General features: G+C 36.1%; 1 protein-coding gene, 1 non-coding gene and 1 pseudogene across 7 annotated transcripts in view; 2 read left to right on the top strand and 1 right to left on the bottom strand.

Moving 5' to 3' along the window:
• The window catches only part of ATXN2 (ataxin 2), a 100,828-nt gene that overhangs the window by 59,689 nt on the left and 16,398 nt on the right, over positions 1-24,741 (bottom strand). For all 6 annotated transcript variants that reach the window (XM_061141903.1, XM_061141907.1, XM_061141905.1 and 3 more), the window contains exons 2-5: positions 14,400-14,436; positions 13,238-13,297; positions 12,689-12,760; positions 11,977-12,127 (exon numbers count right to left, since the gene is read on the bottom strand). In XM_061141903.1, coding sequence (XP_060997886.1) covers positions 11,977-12,127; positions 12,689-12,760; positions 13,238-13,270 — 256 coding nt within the window. In that variant the 5' untranslated portion in view covers positions 13,271-13,297; positions 14,400-14,436. The remainder of the gene's footprint in view (positions 1-11,976; positions 12,128-12,688; positions 12,761-13,237; positions 13,298-14,399; positions 14,437-24,741) is intronic.
• Positions 3,209-5,723, top strand: LOC133057932 (E3 SUMO-protein ligase NSE2-like; annotated as a pseudogene).
• LOC133058020 (U6 spliceosomal RNA) lies at positions 8,797-8,903 on the top strand. The gene has a single exon (XR_009693146.1). It is a non-coding gene; the product is annotated as a U6 spliceosomal RNA (small nuclear RNA).

The raw sequence follows: 24,741 nt of genomic DNA, 5'->3' as shown, positions 1-24,741 counted from the left end.
GCTACTTTGTAAAGCTGAGTATTCAATACATGATGTAAGACAACTGATTCTCCAACTGTGCTCCATCAAATCCAATTTCTTACGGGTACCTCAGCAGACAGAGCCAAAGCTGATTAAATAAGGTTCTAGCATAAATTCCCAATACCCTCCCCGACCACTACCTTTTAAGTGGGACTCAGCATGAGATTTCGTGAGAACGGGGGGAGCAAACTACTCTGTGCTGAAAATAAAATTAAAAGTATAGAAGTCATTGCCATAGGCAATAAAAAAGACAATCACAGTGAGCAGGGAAGGTCAGGGAAGACTACAAAGAGGAAAGGAGATTTGAGCTTGGTCTTGAAAAAGTATCTAAAATTCTAGTTAGGAAGAGAGGTACTCAGAGTGGAGAATAAATCTAGCAGTAAGATAACTGAGCTCAAAGATGAAAATACGAATGGCTAGCATGCAGAAAATGCCACTTAGGTCAAGAAGCAAATTATTATTGGGGAATAATGAGAGGTGAGATTGAAAAAGAAAAGTTTCATTGAGGAGGGCCCTGAATGCCAAGGTATGGCATCTCAACTTTCTTCTGTAAGCAACAGTGGTCACTAGATTTTTTAACACAGGATGTGATGTCTGACAACACAATAATATAGCCTAGAGCAATAGTTATTTGGACTGTGATCTTCATAAAAGTTTCTGAGTCCTATATCTCAAAGAAAATTTACCACTCAAGGAAGAAGAAAGGACAAAGCCAGAGAACTGAGGTGGAGACTATCAGAATAGCTTAAGTAGGCAACAGAGCTCAAAGATGTCAGCCTCAAAAGTGCAAATACAGGAGAGGAAAAGCAGCAGTAATGAGCTCTAAGAAAAATAGTCCTGAAAAAGTTCTTTCCTGAGCAACAAGCAACACCAAGGAAAAGTACAGTTTATCAAGTTAAGAGTTTTTATTTTCAGTCTAAACATCACTCTTAATTAATTTTTAATTAATTAAAAATCTTAAAAGAGATTCTATGGTTTTCTAGTTAGAATCAAACCAAACCACCCAAAGCATTTTCTTTTGTTCTTTTCTGAGATCTGACCCAGATACCCCTTTGACCAAAGTCTGCAAAGAATAAACTGATGCAGAAAAGCAAATACCAAAGTTTTGTTCTTGTTAAAAATATAATTTGCAAATTAATTTATGTTTCTGTTCCTCTGAAGGAGACCAACAGAAAAGCCTAGAATATGACTAAAAAATAGCACAGACATCTCAGTCGGTACACCATTCAGAACATGCACAGAACAGGGCTTCCACGATAAACAACCATACAAATACTTTTGATATTACAATATACTTGATCACAAGTCTGAATAAAGCACTTGGATCCAGTAGCTCACTGAGGCAGCACCAGCTTGCACAAGAATGCATCAATAATGAAGAAACCTCATATTCTTCCTATATAAAATGAATTATTAAATTTTATCATACTATGATAAAATGAGATAAATATCCCTGAGACAAAATATATCCTACTTAAATATTAAGTTCTGGTGACTTCCCTGGTGGTCCAGTGGTTAAGACTCTGGCTTCCACTGTAAGGGGCATGGGATCAATCCCTGGTTGGGGAACTAAGATCCCACATGCTGTTCAGTGTAGCCATAAATGAATAAGTAGTAGTTCTTATTTTCCCTACTAATAAACTGCTTGTGACATGAAAAAATTGGGATTCCCTAGTTAAAACTCTGGCAAAATATTTTTAAGATAAAATATTTCACCTTGGTTTTACTAAGCCCATTATATAACATAAAAGGCATTATAGTTAGTAATTTAACATTTGAAAAGTAATTTTCTTAAAACATTAAATTAGCTAAATTAAGTTGAGCTGAAATGGATATCTAACTTCAAAATATCAACCAAGTTATTAGGGAAAAAAAATTTAAACCTACAAACCAGACTCGAATGAAGATCAGTAGTCAAGACTCCATAAGACCAAATGCACACCAAATTCTACAGCAAACCCAGGTTAATGTGACTTACAGAAGAACAAGGGAAAAATGAAAAGGCCACTTTGTGAGGCTGTATTTAAAAAAACAAGGTGTTAGATGCCACAGAATGTTACACTTCTAATTGACAGAAATCAATTAGAGATAACACTATCTCCAAAAGAGAGAAGATAAATTCTAACAAAAACCTCAATAGAAAGGTATACTTGGTGCAGAGGTATCCAGAGGTGAACCCTTTGTTTTCAGCTTCCCCATTAGGCTCCTGGTTCAGAACTCCATTTTGAAGGGTGAAAAGAACCTTTAGTCTGTGCCATCCAAAAGAATGATACGATCTAATTTTGTTTGAGCAGTTTTTAAAAATAAAAGCTATTGTTTTCATCTCGAAAGTTAAAGAGAAAGGAAAAGGGAAAGAAAGGGCTTTTGTAGAAAATGTAGCAGAAAAGAATCTCACGTAAATTCAGAAATATTCAGGAATTAAAAAACAAAATGTGGGAACTGTACTTCCGATACTATTAGGCAATACAGTAGTCTTTTTACAATGACTAACTCTTAAGCCTATAACAAAAGTGTTTGGAAATAGGTTAAGAAAAAGCTAATTGCAATTCTTAAACATCTCTACAAACACCATTCTGCTTCCTTGGCAGATGTATAAAACATTTTACAGATTCACACTATTCTTCTCTAATATAAATCAGAAGAACTGTTCCAAGTGCACATGCTCACTTGAAACTCTTTGCGAGGTCTGATCTAGGTAAAAAAAGCAAACAATTTCTATTTACAGTCAGGTGGAATAGAAATTAAAGGTGGAGACAATTCATCCACATTCTTTCATTGCCTGACTTTATTACTAGTTTTAATATATTTGCTATTCATAAGATTCCATTGAGACTGTGCAGGCCAAGAGAAAAAACAAAACTAAAACCAGACAGTAACTGGGTATTCTAGCCTTACACACAATACTATCAAGTAAACGGTCTTCCTGAAAATGTCCCGGACTTGTCTGAATTACCTACTAGGAGGCTGTTGGCACAAGTAAGAGACATATAAATCCATGGAGCAGGATAGAGAACCCAGAAATAAATCCACACATCTATAGTCAATTAATCTTCAACAAAGGAGGCAAGACTATACAACAAAGAAAAGCGGGTCTCCTCAGCAAGTGGTATTGGGAAAACTGGACAGCTGCATGTAAATCAATGAAGTTAGAATACTCCCTCACACCATACACAAAATTAAACTCAAAATGGCTCAAAAACTAAATGTAAGACGTAACATCATAAAACTCCTAGAAAAGAACACAGGCAAAACATTCTAACATAAATCGTAGCAACGTTTTTCTTAGGTCAGTCTCCCAAGGCAATATAAATAAAAGCAAAAATAAACAAACGGAACCTAATCAAACCTTTAAGTTTTTGCACAGCAAAGGAAACCATAAGCAGAATGAAAAGACAACCCACAGAAAGGGAGAAATTTGCAATGAGATTGACAAGAGCTGCACATTTCCAAAATATACAAATAGCTCAACACAACTTAGTATCAAAAAAACAAATAACCAAACAAAAAATGGGCAGAAGACCTTAATAGGCATTTTCCCAAAGAAGACATACAGATAGTCAAGAGGCACATGAAAAGATGCTGAACATCACTAATTACTAGAGAAATGCAAATCAAAACTATAATGAGCAATCACCTCACACTGGTCAGAATGGCCATCATCAAAAAGTCTACCAATAAAAAATGCTGGAGAGGGTGTGCAGAAAAGGAAGCCCTCCTACACAGTTGCTGGGAATGTAACTGGTGCAGCCACTATGGAGAACAGTATGTAGGTTCCTTTCAAGGAATATAGAAGAGTTATAAATATAGAAGAGTTATAAATACAGAAGAGTTATAAACATGAAGAATACAGCAGATACTTTCTGTATGCTCCAAAAACATATAAAGAAATAACATGCAATACTTTCCTATTATGTACCTCAAACTACTCTATGTATTAAGTTTTCCATCACCTGTCCCACTATACCTGTTTAATTTTTTAAATCTCAATCTCTGTACCACCTCCATACTGGCCTCAGTAAATGCTGATTCATCTCCATTTACTACTTGGACCCAGCATAGACATACATCCTTCTCTAACTAGCCTACAGCAAGCCTGAGGCAGTAAACCTTATAATGGTACAGTTTTAACAGAAGACTATTAGAACATGGACTGACTTAGAAAACCTACTTCCTTAAAAACAAAAAACAAACCTATTCTCAATGCCCATAGGCCCAAGACAATCAGCTTCCTAGACAGCCATAAGAACACTTGCCTCTCTATCACCCCACCTGCCTACCTACCACAGGGCCTATCCTCCTTCCTGCCAAAAAAGCAGGCTGTCAATCCCCATCACTTACCCAATGTTAGAGCTGCCTGCCTGCCTGTCCAATGTTAGCATTTGCTGCTCAGCTACAGAACCTCTTGCACTCCTTGCTCCAAGATGCCTACTCAGCTGCAAGGCTGTGGCCAGCCCACCACACTGGAGTGCCAGACATGAATGAATCTGAAACACATTTAGATTCCTCAGAATCTAAGGCTTCGCAGGCCATATGCTGCTCTGCGACCTGCCTCTTCCTTAGACAACTGACGTGGCATTCCTAATGTCATGCACTTGAGAAAAGATTCCACTGTTATTCAAAGGATCTCACCCTATCAGACACATAGGATGATCACATGAAAATAGAACAGTGCAACACCAGAATAAAATAATCCAGACAATTTTATTTCTCACTGCTCTCTAATCAGCCATTCACAACCCGAATTACTCCAACTACTACAACAGACACAATTCTTTTATGTCTCTGAACTTTATTTGGGATTTAATGCCACCAATTTCAACTTTCTGACATGAGAAGGGAATTAAGGATGGAGTTGGGGTCTGGGTGTGGCAAGTCCAGGTACAGCCAGATGGAGCTGCATTGGGCAGCCAGGTAATAATTTCAAGATGCAGGGGTAGTTCCACTTCAAGTTCAGGTTCAACTGGTTTTATATCCTTCAGTAGTGGAGAATCTGCACTCTCCTCTGGAAAAATTTTCAATCCTGCATCAGCTTTGGAACAGATAGCTTCTAGCGCTGCTTTGGATCTCATGGAAACTTACACTTAAGTGAGTAGTGAGTACAGTATGGATAAAGCAATGGTTGAATTTGCAATGACGTATCGGGAACTAAACCATTATTTAAAGGCTGTACAATAAACTATGTAAAAGAATGTCCAGAAAAAATATCCAATCTAAAATTATTAGTGAAGTTGTTTTTGGCTTTACAGAATAAGAATTCTAATGTAGACTTTCAAAATAATGAAAAATTTGTACAATTTAAACAACAGCTGAAAGAACTAAAGAAGCAATATGGTCTTCAAGCAGACAGGCTGATGACACAGAAAGAGCTGATAAAGATATGATTGTGACTCAAAGTCAGACCAACTTCACCTGTCCCATTTACACACTTGGAAATGAAGAAACCAGTGAAAAATAAAACGCGTGGCCACACCAGTGAAGAAGAAGCCATTGTTGGCATGATTGAGTCTAAGCACAAAAGGAAGAAAAAGGCCTGTTGCCTGAAAATTGGCTGTAGCCACACAGACGTGACAACGTCTGATCTCAGCCAGGATGAGGTGCTGAGAAGGGCAACTGAGAGCCACAACAAGAAAAACATTGCCAATCTGACTGGGAAACCCCTGCAGGCAACTCCGCAGCCTACCTCCTACCCCAGTCATCTATAGAGAGCGATGCTTGTCCAAGTACTTCGATTGGCTGCATAGCACGCTTTAGGGTAAAAATCAAAAGTTTTAGTATATTTGAAAGCAGTTTTCTATGTTCCAATACACATTCAAACCTATTATATTGTTTATTTTTAAGTGCTCTATAATTTTAAATAAAACATTGATTATCAACTTTCCATTTTTCTTGAATTCTTTCACATGCTTTGTTATCTTCATCTCTAAAAATGCCTAGAGCAGAGCTCCTTAACATGGAGTACATGAATTTCCTAGGAAATACCACAGAATTAAATGTAAAAGTCTCTGTGTAAAGGTATACGGCATCCCTAAGTTCTCAAAAGGGACCAAGAATATGAATTTCTTTGTACTGTCAATAGCAATTAGCATAGCAATGAATACATTCCAAAGCACAGAAAGTATTTGTTGCCTGGCTGTAGACATCAAGACTACTTATACGTTTCCTGTTCTTTGCATGAAACAGTGCTTCTTTAAAAGTATGTGAAGGCTCTAATTTCATTCATTCAAAAGACATTTATACTGAGACCGTACTGTGTGACAGAACACTATACTAGAAGTCAAGGATGATAAACATACAGTACCCAAGGAACTCAAAGCATAATGGAGGAGACAGAAATATCTAATTATAATACAACACAGTATAAGGGGAATGACGTACAGACACTCAGAGGAGGCTTCTATGTGGCTGGTAGCTGATATTATGAGAGTACATAAGTGACTACATGTGGGAAGAGCAGTGAGCAAAGAACACAGGAATTCCCTAGTGGTCCAGTGGTCAGGATTCGGCATTTTCACTGCCGTTGCCCAGGTTTAATTCCCGGTCAGGGAACTAAGATTTCACATGCTTCGGGCAACTAAGCCCAAAACACTGCAACTACTGAGCCCACATGCCCTAACTTGAGAGAAGCCCATGCACTGCAACGAAAGATCCCATGTGCTGCGACTAAAACCTAACACAACCCAGTAAATGAGTAGTTAAAAAAAAAAAAGACAACAATGGGATGCAGAGTCAGCAGAAAATGAGTCAAGAAGTTTGGGTAAGAAAGGAATACAGAATAATAATTAGAAGAATTCAAGATAACCAATTTTTTCATTTATCATTTTTCACTTATTGTAACAAAGGAGCTGGCAAGCAAAAGTCATTCTAAATCTAACCTGACATAAGGAATCAAGTGAAATTACACAGTACTAGACGAGAGTCAAAGGATGTGTGTTACAACAAAATATATTGTGCCTTATTTCACTGAAGCCAGTACAATATGTATTTTTGAATAACCGTTAACAGCTGAAATGCAGTAGGGAAAATGACCTAGGTTTTAGACTTGGCAAAGTTTTCCTATAAACGGGCAGATGGTAAATTTTTTTTTTAGCTTTCAAAGTCATATAGTCTCTAATACAATTATTCAACTTTATCACTGCAGCATTAAAGCAGCCAAAGACAATGCATAAATGAATAGGCCTAATTGTGTTTCAATAAAACGTTATTTATTGATGAGCAGATTTAGTCCATAAGCCTTAAGTCTGCTGATCCCTGTTCTACAGGCTGAGAACAGTACAAAGGAAATGAGAATGGAATAAGAAGTAGAAGAGAAGCCACAGAACTAAAATACAGTTGAGTTAGGGTATTAAATTAAAACAAACAAACAAACATGAATAAAGGAACTGTAAGAAGAGAAGAGAAAAAAAAGAGATGAGAAAGGGATGTTGGAAAAAGACAGGAAAACCATGTAAAAATCAAGTAGCAATAATATGCCAGTTCCAAGGTAGACAGATACAAAGGCAGCTGAATGCTCTGAAAATAGATGCAAAATGAGAGGAGGAAAATGAGAGCATCCCAGAATCTGTCTACACTGGAATTCACATAAAAGACACACTAATTCTTCAGTGATAATTTGATGGGTCTCTTCTAGGTATGCATGTGCAAAAGGAACAGCCTGCAAGATCAAAGTTGCTCTTGCTTTTGAGCAAAAAAGATACCATAAATCAAACTGGTATATATACAACATTCAAGAGATCAGATGAAACTTATTCACTATACCCTAAGATATCAATTACTACTAGGCCTATTCATTTGAATATTTGTATGAAAGACAACTATTAAACATTATTAAAATCAGTGTAGTTAGCATTAAAAACCTAAAAGCCACATGCATCTTACTGATTTTAAAGTTTCCCCCAAAATAAAGCCAAAGATTTAAAAAGGAAAAAATTTTCAAACAATATAATAATCTGCATATTTATACTGCCTGAGGTTTTTTCCCCCCCCACTTTCGGTTTTGTGGAGAAATTCTTTAAGGTAAATTCAGATTAATTCTGATTCAGCTCAACTAAACAAAAAGTTAGATGCATAATTTATGTCACTATAGGACGATGTTTAAGAATATGACTTGAGGTTAGATAGCACTTGGGTCTGTGTCCTCATTTCTTCAAATTAATCCATGTCTCAGTTCCCTCACCTACAACATGTGGATAATAATCATACCCACTTCAGAAAGAAGTTATGATGATTAAACAAAAAAATGCACATAAAATACTTAGCATAGAGTTTAATACATAGAATTGGCACTTGAATTTTATATATTGCCAATTTTGACAGTACTATTTATTACAAGATAAAAACTCACAAAGGAAATAAATTTCCCTCTTCTTTTAGGAAGCTACAATGTAATACTAGTTTTGTTCTTATCACTCATTCATTTCTATTATTTCTAAAAAAGAAAAAAAAAAACCCAACCCTCAACCATCTACCCATCTAAAATGCAAAAAAGTGGTATCAAACTGATTCCAACTGGGACTTTTCAAGACACTGTACAATTCTGAGACACTGTGAGGTAAGGAAAGAGTACAAATCCTCAAGATCTCCAGAACACAGCCATTCCTAGGATCTTATCACATGAAATCCGTGGCTCACATGCCTGACTACACCTCAGAATCAAACATTCAGAGCCTCACCCAAGCTAAATATCATGAAATCAGAATCTCCAAAAGTGAAAACTAGGTATTTTTTAAAACCCATGGGTGACTAGAATGTGAAACCAGCACTAAGAATCACTGGTTAGTGCTCGCTTCGGCAGCACATATACTAAAATTGGAACGATACAGAGAAGATTAGCATGGCCCCTGCGCAAGGATGACACGCAAATTCGTGAAGCGTTCCACATTTTTAGCCTCCAACTAATAAAAAGAAAAAAAAAAAAGGGAAAAAAAAAAAGAATCACTGGAATTCTTTTTTTTAATTCTTGTAAAAGAATTACATCCTTTACTCAAGGAGATTAGAAATCTGAGTATGTGTTTAACACAAATAATGTTTATCTAAAAGCAGTACTAAATGACTTAATTTTCATAATTAATAAATCATCATTTAACTTATATGCAGAGTATATCATGTGAAATGACATGCTGGATGAATCACAAGCTGGAAAAAGATTGCCAGGAGAAATATCAACAACCTCAGATACACAGATGATACCACTTTAATGGCAGAAAGTGAAAAGGAACTAAAGAACCTCTTGATGAAAGTGAAAGAGGAGAGCGAAAAAGCTGGCCTAAAACTCAATATTCAAAAAACTAAGATCATGGCATCAAGTCCTATCACTTCATGGCAAATAGATGGGGAAAATGTAGAAACAGTGTCAGATTTCACTTTCTTTGGCTCCAAGATCAATGTGGATGGTGACTGCAGCCACAAAATTAAAAGACGCTTGCTCCTTGGAAGAATAGCTATGACAAAACTAGACAGTGTATTAAAAAGCAGAGACATCACTTTGCTAACAAAGGTCTGTATAGTGAATGCTACGGTTTTTCCAGTAGTCACATATGTATGTGAGATTTGGACCACGAAGAAGGCTGAGCGCCGAAAAATTGATGCTTTTGAACTGTGGTGTTGGAGAAGACTCTTTGAGAGTCCCTTGGACAGCAAAGAGATCAAACCAGTTAATCCTAAAGGAAATTAACCCTGAATATTCACTGGAAGGACTGATGCTGAAGCTCCAATTCTTTGGCCACCTGATCAAAGAGCTGACTCACTGGAAAAGACCCTGATATTGGCAAATATTGAGGGCAAGAGGAGACGGGGGAGACAGAGGATGAGCTGGCTGGATGGCATCACCGACTCAATGGACATGAGTTTGAGCAAACTCAGGGAGATAGTGAAGGACAGGGAAGCCTGGCATGCTGTAGTCCATGGGGTTGCAAAGAGCTGGACACGACTTAGCTACTGAACAACAACAATAAATCATGCCAATTAATTATTCTTAAGAAGTTTTCTCTATAGTAATAGAATCTCCAAAATAATACTTTTATAGATGCAACTTGTGCCAGGATAGTGTTAAGAATCAGGACTAAAAGAATTGAAATCCTAAACACATGACTTGATACTATTTTCAGACCACTATACACTGGATACAATTGTATAATTCACTAAACTCCTACAGTCCTTAAATAAAATACCTGAAATAACTCCACTACTCAATGTTCTCATCGAGTAAACTATTATGTATATAGAAAAATACATGCATCCCCTAATGAATGTACTGAAGACTATCAAAGCTATTGCTCTGATTTGGATTTTCTTGGCTTTCTACAATGAACACAATTTACCTGAGAAATAAAGGCATAATAAAATAAACAAAATAATAAAAATTTAAAGACTAACTTTTACAAGGATCAATGAATGGGACATAAATGTCTTCAAGTAGTACTTATCCTTTCAAACTTAGGAAATGTCAATTCTCTTTAAGAACAACAACAAAGCATGTTATGAATGGCTTCGAGCTAAATGGCCTGGTACCCAACAGATCAGGGAATATCTGTTGCTGTTGAGGCCAATACTTTTTTCCCAGAGTGCTAAGTGCTAAACTCAACTAAAATGTTATTTTTCCTTTTGATTTATGATCCAAGTCAATTTTTAAATTTAAATAGTGAAATATTTCAATAGTTTTAAGTATAAATAATTTTGTGCTCCTAAATAAGCATAAGTAAGATGAACTCCAAAGGCAATCACTAAAAAAGACTTGTTGGAAAAAAAAAAAAAAGACTTGTTGGTACTTCCCTGGTGGTTGTCCAACGGTTAGGACTCTGAGCTTCCAGTATCAGGCAACTAAGATCCCACATGGTGTTAGTGGCCAAAAAAACCAAAAGACTTGTTTGCTTGTATGGGCCACTGAAGGACTCTTAGACAGAGTTGTGAATCAAAGACACAGACATATGAGAAGGTACAAGATCAGAGCACAGGGCTTTCATCAACAACGCAAAAGCAGTTTCACAGTACCTAGAGCAGCTCCTTTCTGAAAAAGCAATCTATAAATAAAGCTGAGAACCTTATTAAGAGGTCCAAGAGAAAGGCTTTAACTTTCTGGTGGCTTGTAATTTCCAAATAACAGTGGAGAAGTATCAGCCCAACAATGAAAACAGTTGGTATAGACTGAATGATGAAAATAAAAAATTGTTATAAGCTGCAACAGAAATGACTACAAAATTTGAATGCCACTGCTGTCCTGCCCCACCCCCCACAAAAAATCATTTAAGAATTTTAGAACCAGTTTCAAAATTGCCCAGGAGAGCCTTTCAATGTGTTATTGAACACTCAGCACTGCAGAGTATGCTCTCCAAATGAGTGATAGCAATTCCCACATTTTCTTCCTCAATAGACACCTGAAATAGACTAAATTTTAACATAACTACATCACCACTTTTATATTCTTAAAATAGTCCCATACTTTGAATATTTCTTCCAATATACATGTTCTACTTCACATTTTTCAACTTCATTTAGGCAATCATTTTCCATCCATAACTCTCTGCCTTTCTCCTTTATTCCCGTGCTTCTGACTTTTTTCCAGATTAAAAAACTATAAAGTATTTATAGAACAAGCATAGTAAAACTATGTAAGTATTATTTATAAACATGATAAAACTAAAAATATGTAAGCTAAAACATTTAAGTCAAACAGGACAAGAAATTTTTAGTTGGGTACTATTAGTAGCATTTTTGACAGTAAAACTTCAGAAAATTCTTCACAAGCTTGTTTTTAATAGAATACAAGCCTTCATTATTTATCCTACCCAAAGTACCAAGGAATATTCCTCTGAAGTTTTTAATATTTTCCAGCAAAAGTGCATTTAAATTCCCATTTGCCTTCTTTTTAAAAATAAAAAGAGAAAAAGGAAAATTCTGCAATCAGTGTAGAATTATTTCATCTAATAAACCATGAAGCATATTAAGGAAATCAAAACTTACCTCTTCTTGCATAACTGGAGTCCATATCTTTAAACTGCACCACAACAAAGTCTGAACACTTGAACAAAATACTCTCCATTATTTCTTCACGTTTTGGCCCCGAACTGGATTCTGTACTTTTCTCATGTGCAGCATCAAGTACCAGATCACACTAAGAAGGGAAAAAAAAAAATTTTTAACATTTATAAAATAAAATCCAACAGGAATTCCTTTGCACATCAAGGTACTATTTCTTATATGCCTTTGGTAAAAAATTATCTCAAGAGATCCTTATAATCGTACCGTTTTCTCAGTAATATGATCTATTATTTCAATATTCTAATCCTCTCATCTAAAAGTTAGTCTTTGCTTCCATGGTTTGCCTTAAGCACAACAGTAGTAAAGAGGAAAAGAATAAACCACTAGGATCCCTCTTCTAGTCCACAATGTTTGCATAGGCCGAAATATTTTAATAAGCACAAAGAGCAAGAAGTTGTTCTGATTATACAAATCTGTCTATAAAGTAATCAGTACTTGAAACCAAAGAGTAAAGTCACTCAAAGTGGTTTTAAGAAGTGCATTAAAGGTAATATACTAATCATGAAAATGTGACACACACACTGTCTCACAACTATAAACTGCTAAATCAGAAACTAATGGACGCATGGAAACATACACAGTAGTTGCTGATTCTCGGGGTTTTACATTATTAAAAAAAAAAAGTAAAAATTACCTTAGGACTGTATGTTTTAAAAACTCCTTCATATATACCTCCATTTTTCACTTGTACTTCACATTTGGATCCCTAAAAACACATAATTAATTTATCAAGGAAACAGTGTGCTATGCAGTCATGGAAATTTCTCCTTTCATTTTACTTTTTATAGCTTCATTCAATGTATTAGGGAATCACTGACAGAATAAAAAATTTTAAAACATTAACAATACACTTAATTCTCAAAATTCTTCAGGAGGTCCTGCTCAGTCTGCAGTATAAGTTTAAACTGGGAAATTTAGTATTTTTGACTCTAGCTTATTAAATAACAAAATAATGCACTAAAGACAATCAACTAGTAAATGTTATTTGTACACAGCAGACTCAACAAGATTGCTTTTACAGTGAGTTACAATGACTTGAATAGAGTTCTAATCTGTTTTCTACATCATCCTGATTAAAGATTATCTAAGAAATGTTACTTTTATCATTCATTCACATTTAACTTCAAGAAACTATTTTATTCCACTCACAAGGCAGTTCCTCCCCAATACTCTGAAAACTTACAACAACTGATGTAAGAATATGAACCATCCTCATATTTGCATAGATTCCATCAAAAGAAATCTGTAATAGTAAGAAAAAACATTATTGGCACTCATTATTTATCTCTGTACATATATTACAGTTAACACTTCTTCTGTTACAAAACATTTAGTTAGGTTTATACCTCATACTCATTAAAGGAAGATTTGGTTTACTACAATCTTTTCCTCCTTACAATGTATACATTTTCAAAGGTGAAATCAATCATACCAATTAATAATGTTCTAACTATCTACGATTCAAGTTCAAGCACAATTGAACTTCCATATATGAAGAAAGACAAAGTCACCGAACAGAAGACAGATCAATGACTTAAGAGTAGGGATCACTACAAAGTGGCATGAGGGATTTCTGGAAGTAACAGAACTGTTCTATTATCTTGACCGTGGTGGTGGTTACACAATGTATACATCAAAACTCAAAGAACTGTACATTAAACAGGATTAAATATACCTTATTAAATAAATAGGGGTGGAGGGGGAACCTCTGTAGAAGAACCTTGACTACCTTTTCTCTTAGTACATCTCAATCAATGATATTGCTCTAAGGTCTAATAAACCACATCACTTCTTATTACATACTACATAAGCACGTGTCCTGATTCTAAAGAAAATCTATGTACAAAAAAGGCAAAAATCTCAAAAATTAGTGACAGCTTCACATTTATTTCTTGTATTTTGTGGAACCTACATCTTCTGGCCTTTGTGCCTAGTTTAATTTCACTGATACAGTTTTGACATTTAAAACCATTTTCCAAAGAAGAAAAATGAAAGAAATAAAAGACAGCATATTATTTCAAAATCAAAACCCCAAAGTTTTGCAAACTCTGGTCCTAGCGTTCCATTCATCTCATTAATCATTTATATTTGCCTTTAGTCATTTGTAAAACAAATGAGCTATTATTAAGTATGAAAAATCAAAATACTATTTACAATAGTTCTGCATTTTACACATCACCATAAAACAGTTATAGCTAATAATCTTATGCCAAACAGTACTAATCTATAAAGTCTATCTGAGATATAAGGCAATTTTGGGGGGGCCTTTGCTTTTGGTCTGTGGGATTTAGAAATCACATTTCCGTTACCAATTTTTCCAAACAAGTAACACTGAAGTTACTCACCGTGGATTGAGGCAGTCCTTTGCTACTGTTTCGGCCTCTGAAAAGATTAAATATTTATGAAATTCAACAAGCTAAGCAAGCTAAAATATTTTTTCAAATTTAAAATACCTTATAATCCCATCCCCAAAAAATACACTGTCTGTGGGGAGGGATCATCTAATGTGAAGTATAAGGGCTATCTAAGCATGACACTTGCTATGCTTTCCAGGCTCAGAGGCCTGCAACAGGTATGGGTCAGAGGGAGGAAGGAGGAAATAATGTGACCCTAATCAAAATCAAGTAAATAAAGTAAAAATTAAAACAACCTACTTACAGAAATAACCAATACCAAAAACAATAATCCCCTCTCCAAAAGTTAACCAATCACTCTGTCATAAAAAACTATTCAGGAGCAAAATACAGATTACATTCCCAATTTAACTGACATACTTGACTAAGAACATCAAGATACCTCCATTTTCCCCTCACCTCTAAAAATAGGTACTGTGTTTACAACTGCAGAAAAACATTTGAAAATAAGTTAAATCATTCAAAGCATTTTCATTTTAAATACTAAGTGCTCCTGTTAGGATCTATAGAGCAAACCAAACCACTCTCCCTGCCAAACCACTCCCTCTGAAACAATGCAGTACACCTATGTCAGGTGTCAAGTAATTTCCGGTAACGTGGAGTCTATTATCAAGTAAATTTAGAGAACAAAATATACCGTAAGACTTGCTCCAATGGAAAAAATTAGCCCCTCTATTAAATGACTAAAAAAAATAAATAAATAAAGTAAAATGTTATAAGCTCATAAATATTACTCCTGAGGAACAGTATTGGAATCATATTCTAATAAAATAATCACAACATTCAAAACCACAAACTTAAAAACATTCAAAGAGAAGCACAATTCAGGTGAAAAAGCCTAGCAGTATGAATGGTGCCAATTCCCAGAAAAGCAGGACTGGTATTAGTACTCTGAGGTCAGCTGGTTTTGTTTCTAACTCTCATCTACTTTTTCTCATCTAGAAAATAATGTCTTTGACCAAATCACCCAAGATTACTTCCATTTTTATCATTTCTGCCTCTCACACAACATAGATAAAGTCCTAAAGTCTAAGGAATATGACCAATAATTCATCATTTATAAAACTTACTACAAACCAGACAGTATATAGTAAGCACCACGTCAAATCTCTCACCCCTACTTTACAGGTGAGGAAATGGAAACAGTAGCTAAATGTCTTGACCAAAGTCATCTAGTTCATGAGCAACAGAGCAGATATTTAAACCAGGTGATCCAAAGTATAGACTTTGCATTTCTAGGTTATGCTCCTTCTCTGAAATTATATCACAAAAAATTAACTTGACAATAAAGCCTAGTACAATCTCTGCATCTTTCAAAAGCCATCTAAATGTATTATGTTTTTGTTTATTTGTAGTTGGTAGTCAAAGGCTATAAAATGTCTAAGTATTACCATTTTATCTTATCCTAGTGGTTGCTGCGGAGAAGGCAATGGCACCCCACTCCAGTACTCTTGCCTGGAAAATCCCATGGACAGAGGAGCCTGGTAGGCTGCAGTCCATGGGGTCGCTAAGAGTCAGGTACGACTCAGTGACTTGACTTTCACTTTTCACTTTCATGCACTGGAAAAGGAAATGGCAACCCACTCCAATGTTCTTGCCTGGAGAATCCCAGGGATGGGGGAGCCTGGTGGGCTGCCGTCTGTGGGGTCGCACAGAGTCGGACACGACTGAAGCGACTTAGCAGCAGCAGCAGTGGTTGCTGAGATGCTACAGTTAAAAAGATTTAAACAAATGACACTAATTAAGTGCCCTTAAATTTATGCACCCACAAGGCTACTTAAAAGAGTTTAAAACGTAAAATTCCATGATAGAAATCATTTTTTTAAAATTGAGTACACACAGTTATATTTTTGACTAATAAAGAGCAACTGTTTTAACAACCCAGTTTACTCAGTAGAACAAACTGGTCAATAAGGAAAATAATGAATGACTCACAGTGGTATAAAGTGGAATAAAAGTATAGAAACTACTGATTTCCACTGCTCTTCCAGGTGGCTGGACACCCAAAGGGGATGTTTGCATACAACAGTAGCATTCTCTGAAACTGATAAAAAGCCCACATTCATTCTGGTTTTTTCCTTTTTGAATCCACTCAGATTATGGTTGACTTTTAGGTTTTTTTTTCCTTTGGTATTTCAGGACAAGCATTCTAATATTTCACATAGTAAAAAAAAAGAAAAATTTAATTTCAAAAAAACCCCAACCAAATATAATGCAACAGATCAGATTTAGCAAATCAGTAATACCCAGTATTTTAAAATTTCAACAGTCATTGAACATGAGGTTAAAATGTGATTCAAAATACCAAATAAACAAATATACAAAATAATAATAAAGAACTTATATTACTTGAAAATAATATAGTAGGGAGGAAGCAGGGTTATAAATGAGAGAGCGCGCCGAATCCTAACCACTAGACGACCAGGGAAGGTGGGGTTATAAATGAAACAAGACTGGCCTGAGTTGCTAACTGCTGAAGCCAAGTACAGTGGTATGCAGGGGTTCATTATATCATTCTTTTTACTTTTCAAAATTTCCTTAAGTTACGGGGAGGGAGGATCAGGATGGGGAACACATCTAAATCCATGGCTGATTCATGTCAATGTATGGCAAAAATCACTACAATATTGTAAAGTAATTAGCCTCCAACTAATAAAAATAAATGAAAAAAAAATTTCCTTAAGTTAAAAAAGTCTTCTGACATGACACAAAGGGAGTCTGGATTCAATCAAGTGTATAGATCTTCCAATTACAGAGACCATTGGGTAGTAGAGTAAATCAACTTATATACCACGAGGTTACAAGTAATTCAATCCAGAATGGTAAATTTGACTCAACAGATGACACTGGCATGTCAAGAAAAAACAACGTAGAGGAAAAATTATTACACATTTAAAGATACACACAATGAAAAGCAAAATGCGTCTTCCCAATTTCAAAACTTATCACAGAGATTTTCCTGGTGGTCCAGTGGTTAAGAATTCGCCTGCACGTGAAACAGATAGCTAGTGGAAAGCTGCTCTGCAGCACAGGGAGCTCAGCTCCGTGCTCTGTGACAACCTAGAGGGGTGGGGTGGGGTGGGGGGTGTGGGAGGGAGGTCCAAGGGGGGGATGTGTATACTTACAGGTGATTCACAGTGTTGTACAGCAGAGACAAACACAATATTGTGAAGCAATTATTTTTAAAAACAAATAAATATAAGCTTAAAAAAAGAGAGACTGCCTTGCAACACAGGGGGATTGCGGGTTCACTCCCTGGTCGGGAAACTCAGATCCTACATGCTGTGGGGCAAATCTAGCCTGCACACCACAGCTAGAGAGTCTGTGGGGCCCAAGAGAAGATCCTACATGACACAATGAAAATCCTGCGTGCCACAACTTAGCCCTGACCCAGCCATATAAATAATTTTCAAAACTTACCACATAACTACAGAAATCAAAATAGTATGGTACTGGCATTAAGGACAGCCATAAAAATCAATGGCATAAACCCTCATGTTTATGGGCAACTGATCTTTAACAAGGGGATCAAGATCATTCAAGGAAAATCTCTTTTAACAAGTGATTCTGGAAAAACTAGATATTCACATGCAAAAAAAGATGAACCTTTACCTTACACCGTATATAAAAATGAACTAAAAATTGGGCCAAAGACCTAAATTTAAAAGCTAAAACTATGAAACTCTCAGAAAAAACAGAGAAAATCTTCATGGCCTTGAATTTGGCAATAATTTATTAACTGTGACATCAAAGGCATACAACATTTTATATATATATATATATATATATATATATATATATATATAGGATTTCATCAAAATTAAAAACTTTTGGGCAAAAAACAGTATCAGCATAAAAAGACAATCCACAGAACAGTAGAAAATACTTGCATATATCTTATAAGGGGTTAATATCTAAACTACATAGAGAACTCCTATAATTTAACATAAAAAAACAAGTCTCCAAAGAAATTTATATGATGGCCAATAAGCACATGAAAAGATGCTAAACCTCACCATTAATCAGGAAAATTCAAATCAAAACCACAATGAGCTACCTCTTCACTCCCACTACAATGACAATTATAAATAACCAAGCCAAAAAAAAAAAAAAAACCCCACAAAACCAAGAAAATAACAAGTGTTGACAAAAATGAGGAGAAATTGAAACCCTTGTACACTGCTTGTGGGAATGCAAAACTGTGCAGCTACTGTGGAAAATAGTATGGCAGTTCAAGGTGGGAAAAAATCAAATGTCCACTGATGAATGGATAAACACAGCATGCTATCACCCATACATTGGAATACATTGATATACTCTATAACATGAATGAATCTTGAAGACATGAAAAATAAGACATACACAAAATGACAACTATTCCATGCTTCTACTTATGTGAGGTACACAGAATACTCAAATTCATAGATACAGAAGGGGCTGTGGGAAAGTTGGAACTGGAAGCAAATGCTTAATATGCATAGGTATAAATACATTGAAAATAAAAAGACATAGCATGCAAACAAGAAAGCAAGAGTGGCTATACTAATATTAGACAACATAGATGTTAAACAAAAAAAAGTTACTAAAAAGGGACATTTTATAATCATAAAAAGGTCAATCCACCAGGAAGAAGTCATTCCTCCAGGACTCTGTGTACCCTTTTCACGTGAAGTCCTGGGCCACTGGAGATGAACTCTTAACAGAAATTATCTGTACAAATCTGATCCAGAGCCTTGCTCTTTCACCTAGAGAGTGTGTCTCACGCTCCATTCTCCTTGTCATACTATTAACCTGACAACCGCATTCCAACTAATAAATGTGGAAGGAATGATGGAATCAGGGGGCTACTATTTAGTAACCACTATAGTAGTAACTGTTTCCGGCTGAAATCACCAATGGATGCTAGTTCAATAAAGTATTGATAGAAATAGGATATTTACAAAGTCACAAAGTAACTCATCACAAGATACTGATTAATGATAAAGTGAAAAATAACTTTATAGAAAAGGAACCCAGCATCAACAAGTGATTCAAGTTAACAGCATGAGCAATGAGACATACATCATGAACCTTCTCTCAAGCAATGAGAATACATATATCACTTCTGCAATATCCTCGCCAAAAATGTATATAATCTGAATCTAATCATGTGGAAACCTAAGACAAACCCTAATGGAGGGACATTCCACAAAATAACCTGTAGTACTCAAATAGTCAAATCATGAAAGACTAAGGAACTATACCAGATTAAAGGAGACCAACAAGGCATGACAACTGAATCTAACATATAATCCTGGACTGGTTCTTAGAGCAGCTTTCTTTTGGAGTGGGGGGAGCTGTAAAGAATAATACAAAACCAACTAGTAAAATGTGAATAAGGTCAATAGATAATAATTTGGCACATTAGTTTCCTTATTTTGACAACTGTACTATAGTTTTGTAAGAATATCCTTGTTATTAGGATATAGTCAAGTATTCAGACCTAAGGGTACCACGTCTCTCATGTTTGATAAAATTATGTAAGTTTTACATTAAATATATATTTATATATTAATTTTAATAGAAAATGAAAAAGTGGAGATGCTACTTGAAGAATATAGATGGATATAGAAGAATTCTTTGTACAACTGTAACTTTTATTTATAAACAAAATTTTTTAAAATTATTAACTATGAGTTATTTATTAACTTCTACTTTAGTGTCCAAAGTGTCTGTACATTTCTGTAATTAAAAAAAAAACTTGCCCAGCCTTAAATGTTACCTTTTCAAGATTTATGTCATCCCAATCAAACAAACAGTACTCTCTTCGCTAGACTGGAATTTATCATCATCTGCTCTGTAGTTAACAGGAAACCCATCATATGCCCACTAACTCAGGGCCATCACCTGACAATAAGGTGGTGGTGGTTTTTCAGTCGCTAAGTCTTTTCTGACCCTTTGCGATCCCATGGACTGCAGCACTCCAGGCTTCCCTGTCCTTCACTAATCTCCCAAAGTTTGCTCAAACTCATGTCCATTGAGTTGGTGATGCCATCCAACAATCTCATTCTCTGTCACCCTCTCTCCTGCCCTCAATCTTTCCCAGGACCATCATCTTTTCCAATGAGTCAGCTGTTCGTATCAGGTGGCCACAGCGTTGGAGCTTCAGCATCAGTCCTTTCATTGAATATTCAGGGTTGATTTCCTTAAGGACTGACTGGTTTGATCTCCCTGCTGTCCAAGGGACTCTCAAGAATCTTCTCCTGCACCACACTTCGAAAGTGTCAATTCTCCAGCACACAGCCTTCTTTATGGTCCAACTCTCACATTCGTACATTCGGAAAAACCATAGCTCTGACTATAAGGACCTTTGTTGGCAAAGTGATGTCGCTGCTTTTATGCTTTCTAGGTTTGTCATAGCTTTTCTTCTAAGGAGCAAGCATTTGTTAATTTTATGGCTGCAGTCACTGTCCACAGTGATTTTGAAGCCAAGAAAATAAAATCTGTTAGCGTTTCTACATTTTCCCCATCTAAGTGCCATCTATTTGACAACATAGTGTTTTTGTGCAGACCAGAAAATGATGCCTCCTCCAGGATGTCACAGTCCTATGACAGTCACACTAGAAAAAAACCATACAGTCAGTAGTCAATGCCTTTGTAAAAATTAAGAGGTATCAGAAACAAATGTAGTTCCAAAAGGCATATCATATATAGCCAAAGAAACTCCTAGATTTCAACACCCACTTGTGCCCTAGGCCAGGAGCTCTTGGATGAAATTAAACCGGAATAACCAATACTGGCAGACAGGATCTTATCCATCCTTGTACCATCTACCAAAATCAGCACAGAGGAACTGTGCCTCATATATGATATATACAATAAATATTTCATCAATTAAATAAGCCCAGTCAAAAAAGAAAGAAAAAAAAAATGAACATGAAAGCTTTCAAAGACCTTCCCCCAATTTATGATGAGATTATGTCCTGATAAACCCACTGTATAAGGTGAAAGTCAAAAATACATGTATATACCTAGCCCACCTTAAAGGTACTCAGAGCATTTACATTAGTCTACAGTGGGGCTCAATCATCTAACACAAAGCCTATTTTATAATAAAGTGTTGAACATCTCATGTAACTTACTGAACACTTCCCTGAAAGTGAAAACCACAGTAATTCTATGGGTACAGAATGATTGTAAGTTCTTACCACTTGTAATCATGTGGCTGACTAGGCGCTCAGCTCGCTGCCACTGACCAACACCATGAGAGAATATTTTACCATATAAAGCAAACATGGGAAAAGATCAAAATTCAAAGTAGGGATCGAATGCTTACTGCTTTCACACCATCCTCAGTCAGGGACCATCTGTAACAATTCTTTAAATCAAGTATCAGGGAACTACAGCTCACAACTTGTTCTTGTTTGGGCTTTTTGAATAAATATGGTTTTAAGTTTTTAAAGGGTTTAAGGAAAAAAAAAAGGCAAGAACAATATGCAATACAGAAATTATATGCCTCATAAAAGCCCCAAAGATCTGGGTCATTACAAGCAAAATCTGCTGACCTCTGAACCGAAAAATATGGCTGCTATGTCAATAACTGCAATTTAAAAATGAAGTCTACTGTTGTTTCACACAAATCAGTTCTTCTACAAGAAACTTCTTAATAGCACTACTTTTCACAAAAGTTTAATGTACACAATTGAGTCAAAGTATTCTTGCTCTCATTTAATTATTTTTAGGCTTTACAATGTAATTCAATTGAGGGTGATTTATCTATTAAAAAAAATCAAGGTATTTTACTAACGTACATTTGACAACACTGTGAGCAAGTTTCAGAAAGATAAAGGACTCTGTAGTGAAACTATAGATTAAAACAGACTTGAGTCATAGTAAACAACTTGTGAACCCTCATTTGAATAAACTGTAAAAGAAAAATAAGGTGATGAGACACTCAAACTGGAGGTTCTAGCTTATGCAATAAAGCAAGAAAACGAAATAAAAGGCACAATATTAAAAAAAAAAAAGGCACAATGTTTGGACAGAAAGGAAAACTGTCTTTAATAAATGACAACATGGCTATTTATGCAGAGAATCTACCCAAAAACACCCTACTAGAAGTAAGAGAGCTTGGCAAGGCTAACTCAAAATGGATTAAGAACCTAATCACAAAAGGTTTAAATAAAATTTTAAAAACATATATATTTCTCCCATCTCTTGCCTATGACTATCATCAATCTGCTCTCTGTATCTGAGATTTTTCTTTTTCTAGCAAACTGAGGCGGCTGGCAACTCTGAATTCACACAGAACAACTGCCAGATTAACTCAGCCATGTGATCATCTAGAATCAATGCTTCAAGAATTATCCCCACAAGAACTTATTTCAGTTTGCTGCAAACTGCTTGGGTTCAAATTCTGGCCCTATCAATTTTCGGCTCTGTGACCTTAACCTTATGACTTCAGCTCTTTGTACCTTAACTTCAGAATCTACAAAATGGTGCTAAAAATAGTATGGTCTTAAAAAATAAACAGTATCTTTTCACAAGGTTGTGAAAATGATATTCCGTATAAACAGTTTGGCTTAAGAACAATGCCTGGCACATTACTAACTGCTTAACAATTATTACCTAATACAATTATTTGCCTCATATTAGTTTTACTCAGAGGAAGGCTTGGCCACAAAGCCATGCGCAATTAGATATGGCCTAGATACACCAAAAGTTACACATACCTTGGAGAAAATGGGATCTTGGGGGTTCAAGTTTAGTGCTGTCCAACAGAACTTTCTATAATGAATTTTAAAAAAAACTTCTATATCTATGCTGCCCAATACAGTAGCCACTAGGCACATGTGGCAGCTGAGCACTTGAAATGCGGCTAGTGTGACTGAGAAGCTGATTTTTTTTACATTTTAATTAACTTAATTCTAAATATAAATAGAACACAACACTCGCAGTCCAGTGGTTAAGACTCTGCACAGCACTTCCACTGCAGGGAGCATGAGTCTGATCCCTGGTTGGGGAACTAAGATCCTGCATGCTGTCTGGTATGGCCAAAAATTAATTAAATTCAAAATGCAGGCCACACTAAAAAACTTTGTTAATAGCCATATGTAAATAGTGGCTGCCATACTGGACAGCGCAGTCCTTTCTTTGAGCTTCTCCAGGAGTAGGTGTTATCTACTTTCCAAAGCAACCATTCCCTCTGGCAAATACCAGGAGTGCTTCCTTATACTGAACTCAAGTCTCTCTCCCAATGGTTTCACCCATTGGTCATTTATCTTTCCTGGGGTCTCAGAACAACTTTAATCCCCTTCAAAAGACAAGTGATAATGGGGAGGGGAGTAATGGGAAACAAGATGAGCTATTCACTGATAACTGTAGGGTCTTAAATTGTTCCTTTTATATATGTTGAAATTTTCTTTTAAAAAATTCTCATTAAAAAAATTCTAATTAGCACTTATTTCAAGTTCTTCATTTCTTCTCTAACTACAAAGACTTTCAAATCTGTCTCCGTGCTTTCAACACTTAATCTCCTCCAATTCTTCCACACTGTGAACCAAATTTTTCAGCCAACAATCATGTTTATAAGCATCTCTGTACTTTGGCACAAACTTTTCCCTGCCTAGAACTTCCTCTTCTCTTCCACAGCCTCATTGGAAACTGCTTATCATCCCTCAAAATCCATCTCAACCCTCACTGCTTTCTTTTCTTTTCCCCTCACTGCTTTTTAAAGGTTTTTTCTTCACTACTCACCCAGTAGTCATATATGGATGTGAGAGTTGGACTATAAAGAAAGCTGAGCGCCAAAGAAATGATGCTTTTGAACTGTGGTGTTGGAGAAGACTCTTGAGAGTCCCTTGGACAACAAGCAGATCCAACCAGCCCATCCTAAAGGAAATCAGTCCTGAATGCTGAAGCTGAAACTCCAATACTTTGGCCATATGATGCGAAGAACTGACTCACTGGAATTTTTTCTGATGCTGGGGAAGATTGAAGCGGGAGAAGGGGACAACAGAGGATGAGATGGTTGGATGGCATCACCAACTCGATGGACATGAGTTTGAGTAAGCTCTAGTAGTTGGTGATGGACAGGGAAGCATGGCGTGCTGCAGTCCATGGAGTCACAAAGAGTCGGACATGACTGAGTGACTGAACTGAACGGAACACCCAAAGCAGTCATTCACTCGCTTCTCACTGCCACCAGTTTACACTCCCTACATGCCTGCCATTCCCAACTACACTCGCTGAGTAACCTGGAAGCAGAGCTGCTCATTCATAGTTTAACTATTCC

The sequence above is a fragment of the Dama dama genome, chromosome 5, assembly GCF_033118175.1.
Source record: "Dama dama isolate Ldn47 chromosome 5, ASM3311817v1, whole genome shotgun sequence".
Taxonomy (NCBI): domain Eukaryota; kingdom Metazoa; phylum Chordata; class Mammalia; order Artiodactyla; family Cervidae; genus Dama; species Dama dama.
The sequence above is the reverse complement of the archived record's forward strand: the minus strand, read 5'-3'. Positions and strand labels throughout refer to the sequence as shown.